Source organism: Ooceraea biroi, chromosome 1, assembly GCF_003672135.1.
Source record: "Ooceraea biroi isolate clonal line C1 chromosome 1, Obir_v5.4, whole genome shotgun sequence".
In the NCBI taxonomy this organism is placed as follows: domain Eukaryota; kingdom Metazoa; phylum Arthropoda; class Insecta; order Hymenoptera; family Formicidae; genus Ooceraea; species Ooceraea biroi.
In genome coordinates, this window is record NC_039506.1 from 14,222,325 (window position 1) to 14,242,207 (window position 19,883).

At 47.5% G+C, this 19,883-nt stretch overlaps 1 protein-coding gene across 1 annotated transcript in view; it reads right to left on the reverse strand.

Moving 5' to 3' along the window:
* Positions 1-3,687: 3,687 nt before the first annotated feature.
* LOC105281146 (platelet endothelial cell adhesion molecule) overlaps positions 3,688-19,883 on the reverse strand; it is a 162,269-nt gene continuing 146,073 nt past the window's right edge. The window contains exons 5-6 of the mRNA XM_026973173.1: positions 15,836-16,049; positions 3,688-4,847 (exon numbers count right to left, since the gene is read on the reverse strand). Coding sequence (XP_026828974.1) covers positions 4,759-4,847; positions 15,836-16,049 — 303 coding nt within the window. The 3' untranslated portion in view covers positions 3,688-4,758. The remainder of the gene's footprint in view (positions 4,848-15,835; positions 16,050-19,883) is intronic.

The following is a 19,883-nucleotide window of genomic DNA, read 5'->3' on the forward strand; positions in this document are numbered from 1 at the left end:
AGAGAGAGAGAGGGAGACTAGAATAGAGGGAGAAACAGAGAGAGAGAGAGAGAGAGAGAGAGAGAGAGAGAGAGAGAGAGTTGTTCTTGATCAGAGGGTGTACGTACAGACGTATACGCGCGCAAATCATCGTCGCGGTTCCGCTCGCTCTTGCACGGTGAACCGCACACGGAACCAGTGCCGGTGCATTCTCTCTCTCTCTCTCTCTCTGCCTCTCTGCAACGGAGTAATACACAAACACGTAACGCGTCTCGATGCGGTATACTACGCTATCTTCTCTCTGGCTGGTTGAATGTACCTGTTCGCCTTTGCGCGCCCGGTATTCGTGCAAACTTCGAGCTTGCACGAAACGCGCCGTGCTCCTTCCAAGACTTCGTCGTAGTCGGACTGTAGACGTCGAGCGAGAGAAAGAGGGAAACAGACAGAGAAATAGAGAGAGAGGGAGAGAGTAAGATAGAGGAAAGGAGAGAGAGAGAGAGAGAGAGAGAGAGAGAGAGAACGTAGAGATCTCGATTCGGGTTAATTGTGGGCTTCATCTATAGACTCGGTGCTCGAGCAATGAATTTTAGGAGCGGTATCGCTGTGCCGCGCCGGCGAGGAGGCGAGAGGTCGAGTACGCGGAGGCGAACATACCCGGCCAGACCGCGGCGGCGAGTATATTTATGCGCGTTCGTGGAAATTCTTCGATCTGATTGCGAGCGGGAATTGCCGGGGGAATGGAAACGTCTGCATCAACGAGATACTGTTTTCAGCGCGCCGAAAATAAGACCGCGCGGGTAACTTGCTCGTGGCGTGGCCGTTGCGCGCGTTGACGTCTGATAGACACAGGCATATCCGCATAATTACGAGCGCAAACGGTGCAGAGACGACGGCAGAGTCTGAACAGCTTCGGATCAGCTTCAAACAGACGCAAAACGCGAGCCGGTAGAATGCATTCTCGTGTTCTCCGCGTCCGTCGCATCGGTCGCTCCAGTATCGAATTAACATGGAGCAACATCGAGTTTAACATTATCGCAAGGAGATCGTTGCGAAATTCGCTCGTAATCAGATTTCGTCTCGCCACCCTATTTACAAAACCAAAGTTCGTCCGAAGCGCAAATGTCGAGCGAGGGTTTATCTCTGTTGAATTTCGCACGATTCCTTTGGATAAAATCCTTACCAATTTACATAGCAACGTTTGCACGCGCGAGGTGGCCTGCGAAACTGCGCCTTTCTCCACGTTTCCACCCTGTGGACCGAAGGAGACAATCACGTATAAAAAGAAGACTTAACAGCATGCGGGATCGTCCAGGAACGGGGACACCAGCGGGAAGTCGTTTCCAACGTGTCGGGAGAAGGAAGAAATGTAGTCGTTCATGCAATGATTTATTACATACTCGATAAAAATAATTATTTACATTAACCAAAACATATGTAATGCCCAAGAGAAACAATAAGATGCGATGATCCGTACAGCTTAAAACTAAAGAGACTTAAGTAGGATTATAAAATGCTTCAACGAAATCTCCCTTCGTGGTCATCGTACCTTCGGATTACACGAGATTAATATACGTAAGGCTAAGATAAATTTGATTCCATTTCGAGGGGAGGCCGTTTCGTAACTTCCTCCGGAATATCGGTAAACTATCAGTAATGAATCTCCCGCTTTCCGTTGAACTTTTATCTCAATTACCCATTTACAAAAAACGAGCTTTATCCAAGGCGCGAAAGATTAACCGTTCTCGAGGGACTCGGCCTGTCTCCGGCGCGCTTCGCCCGCAATTCTCGCAAAACGAAACTTTCGCAAAATTACCTGATAGCGTAATTCACCCACTCGCCTGCTCGCTCGCGAGGCGTACGCTTCTTCGCGCTCTAACGCTATAAATTAATAAAGAGAGGAAAAAGAAACGGCTTGTCGCCGTTAAAAACTAAAGAAACGAAATGTTAATGTAACACGAGCGAATGAAGACCTCGCGTCCTCCGCTCCACTTCCTTAACCCATTATCGGGGAGTTCATTTACCATGTTCTCTAACTTTTTAACGACAATGTCGCTATCGTTATGTAACGACAACCTATGAGAGCCTCCACGCTTTTTTCCAAGATCGTCTTTGCTGTCATTGACTGTCGCTAGTTAACGATACCGAAAACTATCGATAACGAGTTACAGAATCGCACTACTGGAGAAGTATTTTCTAATGACGAGTTAATCGTCATCCCCGGTTAATGAGTTAGGTGAAAAAAAAAACTTAACAGTCACGGCTATCGCTATGAATTACGCAACTCTGCGATTTGCGAAAGCAGCGTGTTTCGTCCGAGGGGGGAGGGGCAACGCAAAAAATTACGTCAGCACAAAACTCGATTTGGCGCGATTCGCCGTATTAACGGACGGTAATTGGCGAATCCGCTTGAGCGACAAATGAAAGCGATCGCGGCTCACGCGGCGCGTCTTCCATGCAGTTTCACGCCGATCATCTCGCGAGGATCTATGAGGAGTGGTGAGCGTGCCAAAACGGAGGGTGGAAAAGGGAAGAAGAAATCATCCTCGACCCCGAAGGGGATCGGATGGTTAATATGAAACGATTCCTGCGTTCGGGATGGAAAAGCATACGGAGGAAGCTGCGCGCGTACGTATCTGTTTTACAGAAACGCGCGCGCGGGATCGCCCGCGAGGTTTATCGTCCGTTTAATAAAGAGGAAGCATGGCTGGGAGCGAGAATGAGACAGGAAGAATGAAATACGCCGTGTTCGTGCTGTCCCTTTCAACGCGCCGGTCTTCCTTCTCCGTCGTCTCCTTCGATAAATCGACTCGGAACGGGCCGTTCGCCGGATTACATGCTTGGCGACGACGGATCCCTACAGAGAGAGCTTTGACGCTCGTCCAAGGGTGCCGGCGACGTGGACACGGCCGATCGGTAAATCGTGTCGTCCAGTTTAAGCGTTGCATTTCAGTTGCATTCACGAAAGGACAGAGAAAAAGAGAGATCGAGACAGCGATGGGGCAGCGAAAAAGAACAGAGAGAATCCCGTCGCGATACGAAAGGGAAGATCAGCCTGAAATCACGTTTCCCCCCCCCCCCTCCCGACTCCATTGAGGAACACCGATCGAGAGCGATCGACAGACTCGCTGCGGAGCGGATCGCGCGCGGAACGCGAGACACCGAACGCCAGACAAAGAGGAACGGCCAGGCGATTTGATCTAACGCGCGCATATTCCTCCCCCGGATTTCTCAACCGTCTCGTCCGAAACTCGCGACATCGATCGCTCGCGATCCGACGAGGGTTGCGGAAGCGAGCACAACCCCCGGGGCTACGAGTGCTCGGACAATCGACACATACGTGCGACTCGAATCGCACAACGTTCCCCCATCGGCGTTCGGTCCTCGGCGAGACGTAACAGCGAGGGGATGGTGTTCGTTGTCGGATGACGTCGCGTTGTTATCGGAGCACCAGGGAGGAACACGATCTCGCGCGGAGCGAGAGACAAGGGTGGGTGGTAGTTTACGTTCTCTCGGCCGGTATGCAAAAACTTTTCGTGCCGCGCTTCATCCGTTCCTCATCCCTTTCTCGCGATCTCGCAGTGCCTTTCCGGTCGCTCTTCCCACTGGGGTGCCTCCGGAACAGCGAGAGAGAACTCTCGGAAGAGAACGTTCTCCACTCGCTTTCTCTGTCTCTCAGTTTCTTTCACTCGCCTTGCGTCTTTTCTTTTCTTTTTTCTTTTTTTTCTCCTTTTATCTATCCTTCGCGACAAAGACCGCAAATCCTTCAGTTACGGAGGGACATGCACGACCAATTTCAAAGTCCGTGTTCTCCCTCTTCGTTTTATATTCCCGAACGAACTGTGCCTCTTTTCCGTTCATTACTCGTCGTACGTCAAATTGAGCTCCGTAGCGGTAATCGAAACGCGACTTGAGCGGTCCGCGCGTCGCCGTCACCCTGCTTCCGGATTCTCCGAAGCGCGTCGCAGCGGATTTAGCCATGGCGATCCTCTCGGATCCGATTATCCATCTCCATCCAGCCGTGTGCGGTCCACGATCCAATCCCGGGATGCGCCATGGGGTTAACCCTTGACTTGGCAGCACGCGTGCTCTCTCTTCCCCGTCATCCTCCCCCTTATCCGTCCCTCATACCTGACACCGAGAAAGACAAACGAGAGCCAATCCCACGCTCGTAGAACGGCGCCTTACAACATAACGAGCTGCACGAAGGGACGCGGTCGTAAAGTAGAGTAGCGTTACGGTAACAACCCGCGTGATCTCGCGCGATCGCCGGATCACGTCAAACGCAACGGACGTCGGCGGTGCCTCTCGACTCTAATTCGCAACGGCAGTGTCCAAAAGTGGCGAACGTTTCGTCAACCGGGCGGTTTTAACGCTGACTGCTGCTGTCGACAGTTGCATGATGAACGAACGAACGAACGAACAAACAAGCGAAAAATAGGAAGCACGTGGAATTCTCACGTGAAAGGGAGAAAAAAGAGGAAATAACTCGTCCCAAAAAGGATAACAGAAAAGAACTTAAAAAAAGAACGAAGCTCGGAAGAGATGGAAAAATGGGATTAAACCAAATGCACTGCGCGAAGAGGAGAGAAAGAAACTGAAGCGGGACGTTTGGGCGATCGCGTCAATTTAACAATGTTGTTCGTTTCTGCGCCGTCCGCACGCGGTCCTCGAGTTCTCCCTCCATCGCCTCCTCCTCCAACCCCGTCTTCTGCTGACTAGTGTGCTATTTATCATGCGACGCCCGTGAGCTCCCTTCTCGTGGTCTCAGGCGTGCCGTGACTATCTCAGAAGCAGATGGAGCGTGCCCAGGCAGAGTATTGTCGCAAACGTCGCCGTGTGCGTGTCGCTTCCGCCGTTCTCCGAGGTTACTGCAACACATTAGAAAGAGATTACTATTTCCCCGTGGTTCCGCGGGACGAAGTCGCGCGGACCATCCCCAATTGTCAGCCGGACAATCGGCCGGCTCTGCCACTTCCGGTGGCGTTGACTGCAATCTTTTTCGGAATGCAAGTGATTTATAATATAATATGGTGCGCTGGAGAATTTTTTTTATTGTCATGACGATAAAAATTGCTTGATTTATTGATAGATGCAATAAATCTTTATATCTTAACTTTCTCTCGTCTCGCACGCAGTCTTCTCGAAAGTCTTACCGCGAGTTGAGCAAGATGATTAACGCAATTGTGTGAGAGAAACAACGGAGTTTTACGCAATATTTTGCCCCGAAGAAAATGTGGAGAAATCAAGTACGACAGATAACGCTATTAGCTTTCATACTCCCGTGGAGCTCTCGCACTGCGCGACCCTTAAATGTTTTACTATTCATCGTATTCTATAACAGAATAGAATAAATAAATGCAACAAAAGGGAACGGCTTTTCCAAGTCGAGCACTTCGCCGTGAACTCTACGGTGCATTCGAATTCTGGCGAATCTTCGCGGTGCAGAATTTATATGCGCTGCGCGGTTCCTGTTTGCGCGGAACGATGGCACGTATCTGTCCTCGTCGAAACTTCATCTTTTTTCTTGTTTTTTTTTCCACATGTATGCGTGCGTACGTGTGAATGGCAGAGATTTTTTTCCACGTTAAATGATTTACTCGCGAAAATCCGCGCGGTGGCAAGAGAGTGCATCGTGAAAAAGTAAGCCGGATGACGATGCCTTGGACCATCTCACGCCGCCGGGATATTGGCGACGATCCGCGTGCGTTTTGTACCATTAAAACGTCATCGTTATGCCGCGCAACGTCCAAAATCGACACGCCTGTAATCAATAACACGCGGCGATAGCGACGCGTCCACGTCGGCGCACGCGAAATCCGATGAATAGATATCAATTCATCGAGAAATGTTGCCGATAATCAGTTGATTTTACTACGGTTTGTACACTCGGTGCATTATCGAACTGGCAGAATGTAACCGACGTACACAAAGGAGCGACGTGCATCCAACGCGATTCTAATGTCGACGCGTTGACAGAATTGCCGCGCGCGAATATTATTGTGATTCGCGAAGTATGGTCACCGCACGCACGTGCCTGTATATTCTGCACGGTAACGCTCGCAACAATACGTCAGTTAAACCGTTTGCAATTCGGGAAAGGCCGGACGGAAGGCCGGAATTTTGGACGAAGCTTTGCAAACAAGCGTGAATCGAAACGTGAATAAAAAAAGAGGTAAATGCACGAGATGCTTTCAACATCCCCTGTGAAAAATTTTCTTGCTTGTTTCCTTCTATTTTTATTTGAGCAATCGATCAGAGGAAGATTCTGCTTGTTAAATGGGCAGAGGGATCGAATAACCGTAGTTCTCACTTTAAACTAGCGCAGCAGGAATCCGAGAGTCGTAAGAAAGGAGCAATCGCGTCGACCGTCCCTCGTTGGCTCGCCGACTGGATAGATAAAGAGACTGTATTTAGAATAGGTCGAAACGATAGATTATTGGGGAGCGATTTCCCGCGCGGCATTTTTCTCCCCGATCCCGAGATTAAATCTCACCCCGCAGGGTGAGGCGTGTCAACTGTTGAAATCCCTTTCGGAATGGAAACTCGGGCACGCCATTAAGTGGAATGTCAGTGGATTTTCCTCCGCGGGGCATTGTTCCTTCTGTCGGGTGGAAAAGTCAATTTCCTAAAAACAATTCTGTCGACCACGGCCCAGGGAGTAATACGTACGAATCAAGCAGCCGGGCCGCCCGCGGAAAACCGAGTGTGAACGAAATGAAATTACTACCGGGTGCGGAAGAGAAGAACGAATTTCTGTAACGGCCGGGACGGCGATGACGACGACTGTACGCGCGCGGGCGCGCCGGTAAAGGGGCTAAAGTGGAATAAGCTTCGACAGGTTCGAAAATTGAGGGGAGCCGAAAATCCTTCGGCCGCTTATCAATCGTCGGGCTTTACGATGCACGTTTTTTTCTCTTCGCTCCTCTACCGCCCCGCGCGCTGCCTTGTTCCCCATCAAATTTATCCGAAAACGTAACGGGAGTTTTACGAACGATGGCGAAATTGCGAGCGGAGCACACTCGGATTCCAGATAGCGGCGGCTCGATAGCGATCATTTAATATTACTTTCGGGATATATTCCGCTAGTACATAAAAAAGAACGACGAATAATCTGACCATCCCCAGCGGCCTGCATTGTACGTCGCGCTGTGCGTGATACCCTTTTATTTTTATGCATATATTTAGATATTTCTCGAAGGATATTTAAATATTTATTGATATATGGGATGTATCACATGGACCGGCACGGAGAACTTGTTTTTAACTACACAGTATTCGGCCATTTCCGAGTCGGTGTTTTTCAAAACACTGCGAATTTAATAGCACTCCTCAGTTGTAAAATGAAATCAAAATAGAATATTCACCCCCTGGTTTTAATGGACGCAAACAAATGGAAGAATCCTGTTTCTATCTTCATCACAATTACATTTTATGCAATTTGGAGTTTGATTTGTACGCTAATTGCGTAAAAACAGAGATGTTTGGATATCGAGAGCATATTAAATTCCAACAAAATAGGAATCGCAAGGTTCCTCATCTTTTTATTTAAAGAGAACCTACTCTGCAATTCGCTTTACAATTCAATTCGCTCAACGAATTTCGAATTGGAAATCTCGTAAAGAGCAGATATAACGGACGCTGGGGGTGGACCTCAAGAAATGATTTCAGACGGGTAATATCTGCAGGAGACGCGTTCGAGACGGGGTAAGTAAGTGACGAAGGACTCGGGCGAAGTTCTCGTGAACGTGAGGGTAGATTTTTCACGTGGCGCGCGCGTGCCTCGTAAGCGCGGCTTATGGGAGGGCACGCTGTTCATGGATTTTCGGTAAGAGCCTCCGAGTGGGACTGAAGCGTTCGCCAGGGATTGAAAAGCGCACGTCCGGGTCTAGGGTAAGGCCGCGACGAAATCTGCAAGAGGGTTCTTCACGTAAAAAACTCTTCAGTCGACTTCATGAGCACGGAGCGCTCATAAGTTCATGGCGCGAGTCCTCGGCAAGTTTCGCGGGGTAGAACGATTTACTCGGAGTACAACGAACTGCGCTCCTGTTGTGGCGCGTACCTGCCTTTGTCCCTCGCTCGTATGCACACGAAGATGCGCGTGGAAAGTTGTCGAAAAGTTGTCCTCGTGTGCGCGACCGAGGCATGTGTGGAATTAACTTTTCTCGCGGTATATAGTTACGTGCTCGCGTGTTATTTATAGCCGCGCGGAATTCAGCCCGATCGAGAGTATCGAGTTAATTCTTTGCAGTATTTTATAAAACCGACGTTGCCATCGTGAGCATGAAACATTCGCTTGTATTAATTTGAATTAGGTCACAGATAATTGATCGAACCGGCTGAAGCGAGCGGGATCCAAAATGCAAAAGGTGTTACGCGTATTAACTCGCATCGCGGAAATAATATACAGAGAAATAATACGGAATGAGGGATGCGCACAATAATCCGCCGACATCACGCTCCAGAAAATGCAGCGTTATTATACGTGCTTGAGGGGCGAGGATGAGGAACTCTGGCACTTCGACACTTACATCGTACATCATATGTTGCGCGTGCAAGTTACACGCGAACTTTCGAATGTAAATAGACGCGCGATACTACCCTGCCGTTCCGATAACTTATTTGCACGAAGGATAAATTTAAACCGACGACAAGCCTTCGTTTCCCGTGTCTCGCGGTAATCCATTTATTTCCCGACGCTCGAAACTAATCGGACATTCACAAGTAATCAGAAACTCGCTGGAGTTCGGCGTAAACCAATAAATTTCAGGCTCCCGAAGATGGTTTCGCCCACGATGCGAGCAACGGAATCCCAGATCCCACGCAGCTTTCGCAAAATTTCCCCGTAACCGTGTCGTTTTAATTCGCCCGTTGCTTGCGGCATTCCCCATTAATCGAAGTCGGACTGCTATCGCGTTTCGCGGAGCGAAATTTGTGAATCGATGAAACCCTTTACACCTCGCAGCTTGCGGAGAAGTGAGACTCGATGCGAGAAATTCTTTCCGATCAATTTTTTGATATCAGCGATATCAAGAAAAGTGAAATTGGACTAAAGCATCGGAAGTAAAGAGATTCGCTCGCGGTTGAAAATTGTCCTGAATGTTATTCTGAATCGATACGATACCAGGCGATGACAATGATGTTACGATCGATCTGGATTTTCGTGGCAGATGATATTCGCACGAGCACGCGAGAAATTTCCCTATCTAGCTGACGAGGGAGGAAAAAGGGTAAAGAAATCGCACCTAGAGCGCACGGGGCTGAGCAGCTGATAAGTATCGGGGTGCTAGGATGTGATTGGAGGTGCGTTTTCTTATTGCCCCTTTTGCAAACGAGAACGAGAAGGACCCGAATAATCGTGGGTATGCAGAACTTTGATAACAGGCAGCACTCTTAAAGCGCACCGGGATAACCATTCCGAAGTTAACCAACCTCGACACCAACGATATTTCCGTGCTAGCCTGGTGCGAAATTACACGCGCACGATATGCAGGGTGTCTCGAGAGGCCGAATGGTTTAACTGGAACACCGACTACTAGAAGCAGAAGTAGCGGGAGTGGCTGTCGACCGCCTTCTAAGAGTTCGCAGCTCGAAGCTTTTACGCTCCCGGCTTGACGAGTGGGAAATTTTTATTAATTATACACTATTGTGATCGACAGAGTGTGCTTGACGGTAAAATTAATTCGAGTACCAGCTTTGAGTGTTGTTGGATGCTAAAGAAAGGGAAGTAGTTGTCGATCTTCGAGAATGGTTGGAGCTCGAGGAATCTCGACGATTAGGAAGGGATGAGAAATTTTTTCAAGTTTCACGCAACGTATTACCTATGTATGTTCGTGTGGGTGCACTCGACGATAAAATTAATTATGCAGAATAGTTGAAAATAAATTAGGAGGAAAACGCGAAGTATCACTGAACGCACAAAGCCGGCCACACAGATAAAAAAGAATTTCGTAATGGTAATGAGAGTTATATCGCACATACCAATTAATTAAATACCTCCGGGAAATTAATCTACAGTGAAATTAATCCACACACGTGAAACGGCATGGAATAATTCCTACCTGCAACCCGCGCGCAGTTGCACATTTCGGTTCGCACCGTATGCACGTACGTACGGATCTCCGAATCCGCGCGTGTACTGGAGAGAATACACGGAAGGTACACACACACACACACAGAGATACACAGAGATGAAGTGGCGTAACCTTTGGCTGCGCAGACGAGATGGCATCCCTCAGGCCCAAAGACGTTCAAATCCCTTTCTTCTTGCCGTCGTTCGTCGTCGTACACGTGAGATTAGCGTCCCGGGACTCGGGTAATTCGCGAAGCCGTTGGATGAGGGAACCAAGTTGGCGATGGCGGTGCGGCAGGGCGGTTCTCCGGAAAGATGTCGGGGCGGAGGGTGCAGAGGGCGAGCACGATGAGATGGGAGAGCCGAAGTTTCGCCACGAGGACCGACGTGTCTCGTCCCGGACAAGTTTCCCCAACGAGGCACCGAATCTTTCGTGCCTCGTACGGTGCACGGCGAAATGTGGAACGGAGGGGTTGGAGGGAAAGCAAGGGGTTGGAGGGAACGGTCGCGTACGTCGAAATCTAGGGGAAATTCCGCAGGGGCCCGGTCGTTAAACTTCCGCGTGCGCGACTTGAGTTTTTACGCACGAGGGTGACTGCCTCCGGAGATGACGAGCAGATCGCACGCGGAAACGTTACACGGTGTCATTCCAGGGTAGAAGAGAAGGGAGTGAATGCATTTTCCAGGACGAGCGCGGGAGAGGAGAACCCGAAGAGTTCGAAACGCGAAATGAGTGCCAGTTAAATCGCAAAACGTCACGAATTAATTTGTTTCCTCCTGATTCCCCCATTTTGACGTGAATACGTCTTATAACTCGATGGATGCCAATTTGAAAAGGTGAGCGTCACGCGAGACGCGTCACGCGTCACGCGGGACGCGTGACGAAATTTCTTTCATTCAATTTTAATATACAGTCTCATTTTAATTATAATTATAATATATAGGGTATCTCACTTTATATTATTATAATATACAAGGTGTCGACTTTGGATTATAATATATAGGAAAATATACACAGTTGATTGAAACTACTATCTTTCTTTAAACTCTTTTCATTAACATGACGTATTCACATTAAAAACTTGTGGCCGTGTTTAAATATATTTTATCCTGATTAATGTGTGTATCTTGTGTCGAGAAATGTATTGAAATGCTGGAAAATTAAAATTTCGGAAAATAACTAAAATTAAATTTTACATGTCCTGTAAAACGGACGTTACACGAGATGTCTCGTAATGTGAATGGATAGGTGGAAATCATTTCTCGGATATTTTTGAAAATTAAAATTCTTGCAATTTTAATATGTTCTCTGTATGTAGATTTTCATAATCTTTGTCGCTCGCTCGATAATTATTGCGCATTTTGCCCAATGTATTCATATCAATTATTATCAATAACCTCCACACTGCGTACCATTTTTATTTTTCTATAGCTGTAGGACGACGGAGCAGTTGATGCAAATGTTATTTGTAGTAGCAATAAAGAGCACGTCGAGAGACAGAAGCTATCGGGCACATTCGATGCTGCCAGCAACAGCGGTTAACTCACCGCCCATTAATTACGCCATAAAATGGCTGAATCAATAAATTGCATTCGCAGCGAGACGTCATATCGGGAATTGACGGGAACGCACGGGTGGCGACAGGGTTAACGTCGTTTCATCGTCGTTGCGCATTGTTACATCGCAACACCGCGCATGAATCGGACAGTCCGTAAAAGGGATTCGAATGAATTGGGGTAAAAAAACGGACGTGTAAAAAGCGGAGAAAATGCCATTTTCGCGGTCGCTTTTATTTTCCGTAAGCGTTCTCCACAGAACGCGCGCGGCCGGTGCGCTGCATGCGAGACCGGCGCTTATTAAATGTTATCGGGCAAACGTCATCGGAAATAACGAAATGAATGTCCCGGCTTCCGCGCAATGCATCGAGGTGCACCATGCCAGACGGCGGGCGCTTTCAAAGCAAACGCGAGGCGAACCAACCCCTTGACAATGCGCGCACACGCCCAGGCATCGACGAGAGTCGCGGCAGAGTAACGTTCAACGTCGAAAAATACGTCGAGGGGCTAATGCACGGCGGAAGAGTGATCACGGGCAACGGACCGGCGATCGAGCCGTTGCGCGCGCGTGCGACTCTTGATAAATGCCGCTATGCGGCAAAATTGAAATTTTTATACGTCCCGTAATCCGCGTTCCGCTGCGATTTATCGAATTCGCGCTGGCAACCGGTCAACGGGATTGAACGCGTGTGCGCTCGCGCGCGGCCCGGCTCGGCTCGCGCGCGCGTTAATTTCGTTTCGCGTACAAATGGTTCTCCTTTATTCTCGCGAATTGCAAATGTGTGTATGTACATACTGTACGCGCATACTGTTCGACAGTTGGCCGTCGGATTACGGTCGCATTGTGTGTCAAAATGTGTTTTATTGATACCTGGCGAAATGGAATTTAGCAGCGCGCGATGACTAATGGGATCCGCCTTGCGTCTCGCGTGCTGCGCTCGCGACTCGCGCGCGAGAAAACGGAAAATGTCGTTAGCTGTGGCCGACACCGCAACGCATGGAGCGCACGTTAATAATGAGATCGGTGCGCACCTCGTCGTCGACAATGGACACTGTTGCGCCGCGCGCAACTCCCCCGCTCCGTATTATGTGTGATATCTCGGTTTACCGCAGCATAGTTGATTACCTATCTCGGAATAACTCTGGTTTACCGCTGCGCATAGTTGATTGGCTATATCGAAATAACGCGAGTTTATCAGCCGGACACGCATTAAAGCTGCACACGCAAGGGCGTTAACGTCGCGTTACCGTAATTCACGCACGCGTTTCGCCGAGCGTTGTCCGACCAGCAACGATAAGAAATTCTCTTGCCGAGGCGGGCCGCGCCGAATTCATGAACATTCCTCGCACCCGTCCGCGACAACACCTGCCAGCCGTTTCTTCAAGTCATCCATCTACTTTGCGCGCCCCGCCTCTCACATATTAAACTTCAGTTCCCGTCGGCGGGAAAGAAAATCACTAAAAAAAGTCCACGGTAACATTCCTTCTCCATATATTACACCGGCGCGCAAGTGTTCCGTGTTTCCTCGTGTGTGAAAGCTCTCGCATTCGCAATGTAGAAATGAAATCCTTCAAATCTTCGTGGGGTGTCTTCCAAGTGCCTCGTTCTTCAACCTCCGACCACCCCCCGGCCACCCCTCACGGCTTCATCTACGGGTTCTTTGATCGGTTTCGGTGTTTCGAGCCCAGTGCGCGCTTCCCCGCCATTGGCAGTTCCTTAAGCCGATCGCTTTAAAAATTTCGCGAAAAATGTCCTCTCTTCCACCGGGATGGATAACTGGGTAACTCGGATTTTATCTTGCCGCATGAAATATACAAAGGAACAGAGACAGACCGTTACGCGTCTCAGAATCAAATATTTAGAAAGAACACCGGACGTCGAGATAAATTCGGACCTTAAAACGCCGCGCATTACATATTAAAGCGAGAGCGCTCAAAGCAACGCGAAACGGACAAAAAGAAGAGCAAACCGTAATCTTCGTATGAGATTGTGACGATAGTAATTTTGACACTGTTCAACAGAAGTGCGTATTGAAAAATGTGCAATTTTGCGCGCTCTTTAAGAAACAAACCGCGCAATATATTATACAATATGATCGCGAACGACAGAATTGCGTTGCGCTTTCTTTAAAAATGAGCAAACTATAAAATAAACAAAAGGGGGTAAAATCGCGCTTACACGTTTGCCGTGTTTTCCCAGCGCGAATTGCACAATACACACAACCCACTGGATATTTTCCCGGCCGTCGAACGGACGGAAGTATCCAATCATCCGTATTCCGAGCGGAATCCATTGGAGGGCCAGATTCAAAACACCGGGATATAGATTATTGGTGGACGATACTTCTCGATTCCGCAGAGTACGGACGCGATCATAAAATCGAGGTTGCCAGGCGGGGGTGCGCCGCCTACAATTTGGGCATTTGCGTCAGCGTAATCTATTGGCGCTGGTCAACGTTGTAACTTGTAAAAGCTCGGTTTCAGGCTAGTCCTCGATCAGGGATTAACGGCGCGCAATAGTAACGTGATCGGACTTGTCGAAATTATATGGCGTTACAATGAACAGATTAAAACGATGGCAGGTAGAGCGATTTTAGCGAGCGATGTTTTGCGCCGGTTTTCCAATTAAGCGCCGATTTTTCCCGAGAGTGTTTAGTGAAACGAAAGTTTTTAATGCAATTTTTAATCAGGTAGGTAGCTCCCGTCTGTTCTCAAAAAGTATTGAATGGAAATAAATTATACTGTATAAAATAGCCGACGGTGTTATACATCACGTAAAGCTGAATCGCAATTTTTGTCACGCAATAATTAATCAAGAAACTGTCTCTAGAAGCGAGAATAATTTTCATTCAACATCCAACGATTTCCGATATAATATGTAATACATACGCTATCGCTACGTGAATAAAGAATCGCAAAGTTACATTTGCACTCCCGATGTTTCATTTATGATGACAAAGTTAACGAAACTTTTAAATCATTAAATATACATAAAAAAACAAGAAAAAGACTGATTAATCATTAATTTTACTAAATAATAAAATACAGAATGCAGAGCCTGATAATCCCTATTTTCATGCAATCCCTTGCAATAGTTTTATCTCGAACAATGCACAAGTGCTCCATGAAATCCGTACCCGCGCAACGAGAACGTGAAAACTGATCGCTGCAAAACTCTCCGAGCGTGCGCGCGCGCGTACACGAAGGCGACGAAAGTTGGTGCGCCCGGGGGTGCACCGGGCAAAGGGTGAAAGGACGGGTCGACCGGCCGGAAGGTAATGGGAGCGTGGGTTATAACCGTGGCCGCTCAATTAAATCTCGTCGACGTCGCGTGCAGGAAGCAGGACGGCAGCGTGCACCGGAAGCTTCCTTACCGATCTCGTCGAGTGGGTGGGCCCTGGCTCCTCTGAAATTTATTAGTTCTTGCGACCGACCAACCGACCGACCGACCGACCGACCAATTCCAGCTCATCTGGCCCGAGCGTGCGACTATTATCGCCGGGGTGCGCTTTTCGATCTCTTGAATCGAGAGAATGCGCCGCGAAAGCGCGGGACGGCGGCGTTCTATTATTTTTATCATTCATCTTTCATCGCCGCGTAAGGATTCCTTTCCGTGGATTATTGATACCGTGTTCTGGTTGTCATTACCGATGTGTCACGAAGGAAATTGTACCACAGCGGTGGTGAGGCTGCGCGCAACGGTATTGGATATTGAGGAACCTGATCCGGATCTGCCGTGCATAACACGTTGATGATCTAACCTACCCAGACTTGATCTCATTTGCATTGACCTTGCGCACGTTCTCGTGCGGGGGATGAACCGAGCTGACCCCGGGGTAACTGAACTCGGCACGGTGAATTGAATCGAATGCTGCAGCTGTTTCTTTAATGAGACGCGCGATTCTCGAAGAAAAAACATATTCTGAATTGCAATATTAAATATTAAATCGCTCGGAGGAATTCCAAGTCGCGAGTAGAATGCAAGACTCTCGAGTTTCTCTCAATGCAATGGCGTTTACATCATGTATTCGAGTTGGTTGATCGAGCTGAACGTAATAGCGTAATAGCAATAGCGCGAGTGCCCTCGAGCAGCTAAGCGAACTGCGAAACCAAAGCTGCCAGCCATCAAGATTTATCGAGCGTTCAAGCCCAAGACCAAGTGGTTCATGGAAGAAAAACTCACACCGCACCGGAGGGTGCGAGAGTGGAGATTAAAATCCTTACACTCACCTCTTTCGGGTATGGGCTCGCGCATACCAGCGCCAAGCTGAATCTCGTTCATCGTCGAGTATATGTTGGGTATCTGCGCGGTGCAGCGCAGCGTCAACTGGCCGTTCGTGTAATGGAAGGGCTGCAGGGTGAGGCTGATCTCGCTCCATTGCGTCCCGTCGTCGATCTTGTCGTTGTCGTTCTTCGCTCGCTGTCGCCTCGCGGTCGCCTCTACCTGCGGGAAATCAAGCGTGAGCAGTGCGAATCGTTGGGGGTCGTGCGAATCGCGAGTTGCGAGAAAAAGGGGGTTCCAGCCGAGGAGTCAAGCTGAAAAGCGCTTAGACGGATAAGGTCCTCGAAAAAGAGAGCAAGAAAGAGAGAAAGCAAAAGAGGAAGAAAGAGAAAGCTAGAGGGAAATGTAAATCTGCTTTCAACAAAATCCGTTCATCCGGAATCGGCAGGCGAGCTGCTCCCATCCCACCCCATCATCCCGCCTTTTCGTTATCCCGCGCGCTCCACGGCCCGCGTCCTGCGCCAAGTACAAAGACGAGAGTTTCCAGTTCAACGACGAGTTGGGAGGAGGATCAGCTCGTTCTACGGCACCGTGTTCCCTCTCGATTAATGTCCCTTCTCCTTTTTTCTTACCCATGCAGTTTCTTCTTTCTCGCGCGAAATCGGTTCTGCAAGTCGACTCACGGTGGTGACTGACTCGGGCGGCGGCGCAGTCATAAGTATTGGTCGGAATGACCGAGTTCCGGCCTTCTTAATGGATCATTATCGCGCCGGAACGGCGTGATGGTGCCGAAAGTGAGTTACTCGCCGAGTGAATCGCGCGGCGAAGTGAATTGTAAGTGGATCGTAAGAAGTTTACCGAAACTTTCGTCGACTCCAGCAGAGCGACAGATCGATAGAGGCTCTCCTACGCGCGTATATCGTCCTGTCGATGTGCACGGAAGTTTTGAAACGATCTTTGAAGAGTACTTTATATTAATCGCAAACAGACAAAAATAATTTATTATTAGTGCAGAAATATACTGCTTCGGGACATGTCAGTCGCGTGGGATGATGCAACGACGAGAGTCTTGGAAACAATGGTTTCTGATGAATATATGTGTTGAATTCACACTCATTCACTTTCCACTTGAATGCCAGTTAACCAACAATAATCTTGTGCTTAATAGTCTCTTAATTTAATTGCGATAATAATCTCTCCAAGTGTAATAACGTAATTCCAGATTCGCAGCGTAACATGCGCACCTGATGCCAACATGCTTCAAGAAGATAGATGTTACGAAGTTCAACAACAGCTCGCGCGTCGAGTTACGTAAATTACGTAAAACACTCTCGTATTATACAGGTTTCGTATCGCGCGAACCAATACACTTAGGCATATTAATTTCCTTTATTTCAAATGTCACGTTCGCAATATCACGCTCCTCAAATAACAAGAACGGTATGACGGATTTTTATAATAATGCATGGTGAATATATAATAATACATGGCCAACATTATTGTTGATGCGAGCTTTTGAAAACCGAAAATATTTATAAGTACGAAGGCGTCTAAAATAATTATAAGATAGAGAGAGAGAAACACAACAAAATCTTCCAGATTAATCTCCTCGAGTAGCAATCAGTACCACAGTGAAATTGAATCTGATAGCCAATCAAACGAAGCCAAACAAAAGTAATGAAAGGACTCGGTGACGAAGCCACCGCGATGTTGCACGAAATGTTACAACGGCGACGTCGCTTCTATAATCCATAAACTCTTTGTGCTCCGAATCGCTTTCAACCGTGTTGTGGAAAGTTCTTCAAAAGTAAACTATCACAAACACGAAAGAAAAAAAACGGGGAGAGAAAGAGAGATAGAGACAGAAAGAGCGCTTCCAGCTACTTATTGCATTATAAAATTCATTTCTCCGGTAAATAAATCCCAGGAATATTCAATTTGTTACATTTCACGAATTCGAGAAATAATAACGCAACAAATCAGCAAGAACGGAGGAGGTATATTAACAAATCCGGACAGAAACGAGCGTCGACAGACATATAATAGATCGCACGAAGGCGCATATATCGATACGAACAATATAATTGATACGTCAGGTTTAATGCCAGCTCGAGCGAACAATATCGGCGCGCGCGAGCGTCACGCAAGAGCACTTGCTGACTTCACGTTCTCCTCGGCTGCGGAATTATGCAATTCGCGCGCGATATCCGACGTGATGTACGATGGTACACACAAAAAAGGATCTCGACTAATGATTAATGGCCGGGTAGCATTGATGCTTATCCCGATGCTGCGAGCGAGAAAGAGGGAGAGAGAGAGAAAGAGAGAAAAAGAAGAGATCATCCGGCAAAATATAAATTCCGCTTTTTAAACAGCTAGCCGTGAAATTCAATCTCGCAGGGAGGAGTGAGCGAAAGTGATTACAGTGGTTGAATACAAATTATGAGGAAAAGGCAGCCGCTACGTCAAGCGGCCCGGATTTTCTTTGTAAGCGTCCGAAGGCGGAGCTGTACCTTCCTCTCCCAGCGGGACACACTTTCGTCTCTCGCTCTCATTCTCTGTCACCAGCGCGTTCCCTCGATGGGAAATTTAAAAAAACCGCTTCAGTTTACCTAACGGACCATGAAACCTTCTATTACGAGATTAAATGCGCGCCGGTCCCTGTCGAGGAATGACTTCACGCTGATATTACGTTCGCACGCCGTAAAGAATCTTTGACGTGCATACATTCCTACGGTGTAATATCCGATATGGTTTCGCGACACCGGATTTTCCGGAGAGAAAATTTGTAAACCGGATGATGTTGCAACTTGTCGCTCAAATCGAGAAACGGAAGATCCCGCGGAACTTTCAATCCTTTTTAATTGCCTGCCCTTGTAGGAAGTTTCGCGGATGCGCCCTTAAGCCACGTATCTCATTTCACTCGATCCTTCGTCGAGTTTAAAGTCCATTTTTTTATTGGCCAAGTCTTAACTGCTACTTCTCTCGAAAGCCTTTAATTTCCGACGTCGAGTTCCAATCTTGATGATTGAATTAAAATTCACTCTCCATTGCAGTAAGATCCAGTGAAAACTTATTCTTCGATCTCTAATAATTGTGCCATTAAAACATGATCGACATTCTTGTCAAAGTGATTTCTAAAAATGGGTCCAGACATGTGTCGTATCACCGTATCGTATCATGATCGCGTATCACGATTAGCTTAGTGTGGACGGTGCGCCGTATCACATCTGCGTATCGTATCTGTGTATCAAAATAATACGCAGATACGATACGACCATGATCCATTTGAAGTCGGTATTTCGCCGAAACATCAAAGAAATGATACGAGATACGGATACAGTCAGTGTGGACGCTTACCGATCCTGAGATCCTGACTCGATTCAGTCGTGTTGCTTCGTCTAGCGATCGCAAAGTTATGGCTAATCTTTTTTGAACAGGTATTACTTTCCTATATGTGGTGTCTATTTTGGAAATCTGTTTCCCCACCAAATTTATCAGGTACTCAAACTCAATGGATGACATTCTTGTGAAGTTTTTGTACTGTCCACTAACAGATTGAAACTTTAAGTCGCGCAATAATTTTGGGCCACTGTATACTTCGCGATTCGCAAAAATTCTTTTTATCCACCACCGTTGTGATTTCCTCGGTTTCTTCAATAAATAATGAAGAAAACTGTAATTAACAGCAGCTAACTGTACAGACATTGTCTCCACAGCAGGTTAACGTAGAACGATACGTTAGATGGAAAACTAATAAAGAGATACAGATAAATGATACGGATACGGATTGAAAGCAAGGCCTCGGCGTATCATTATAACTAACGTATCCATATCATGCATGATACGCGATTATAATACGATACGATGATACGACACATGTCTGAACCCACCTTAATATCTCGCTGCAATTTTTTTTACAAAACGAACACGCTTGGAACTTGATGAGCATTCGCATTGCAATTGTATTAATTTTCTCTTAAAGTTGCATTTCGCGGCAACCGATTCTCAAAAAATATTTTTCAAGAAAAAAAATATTTACAATAAATAAACGGT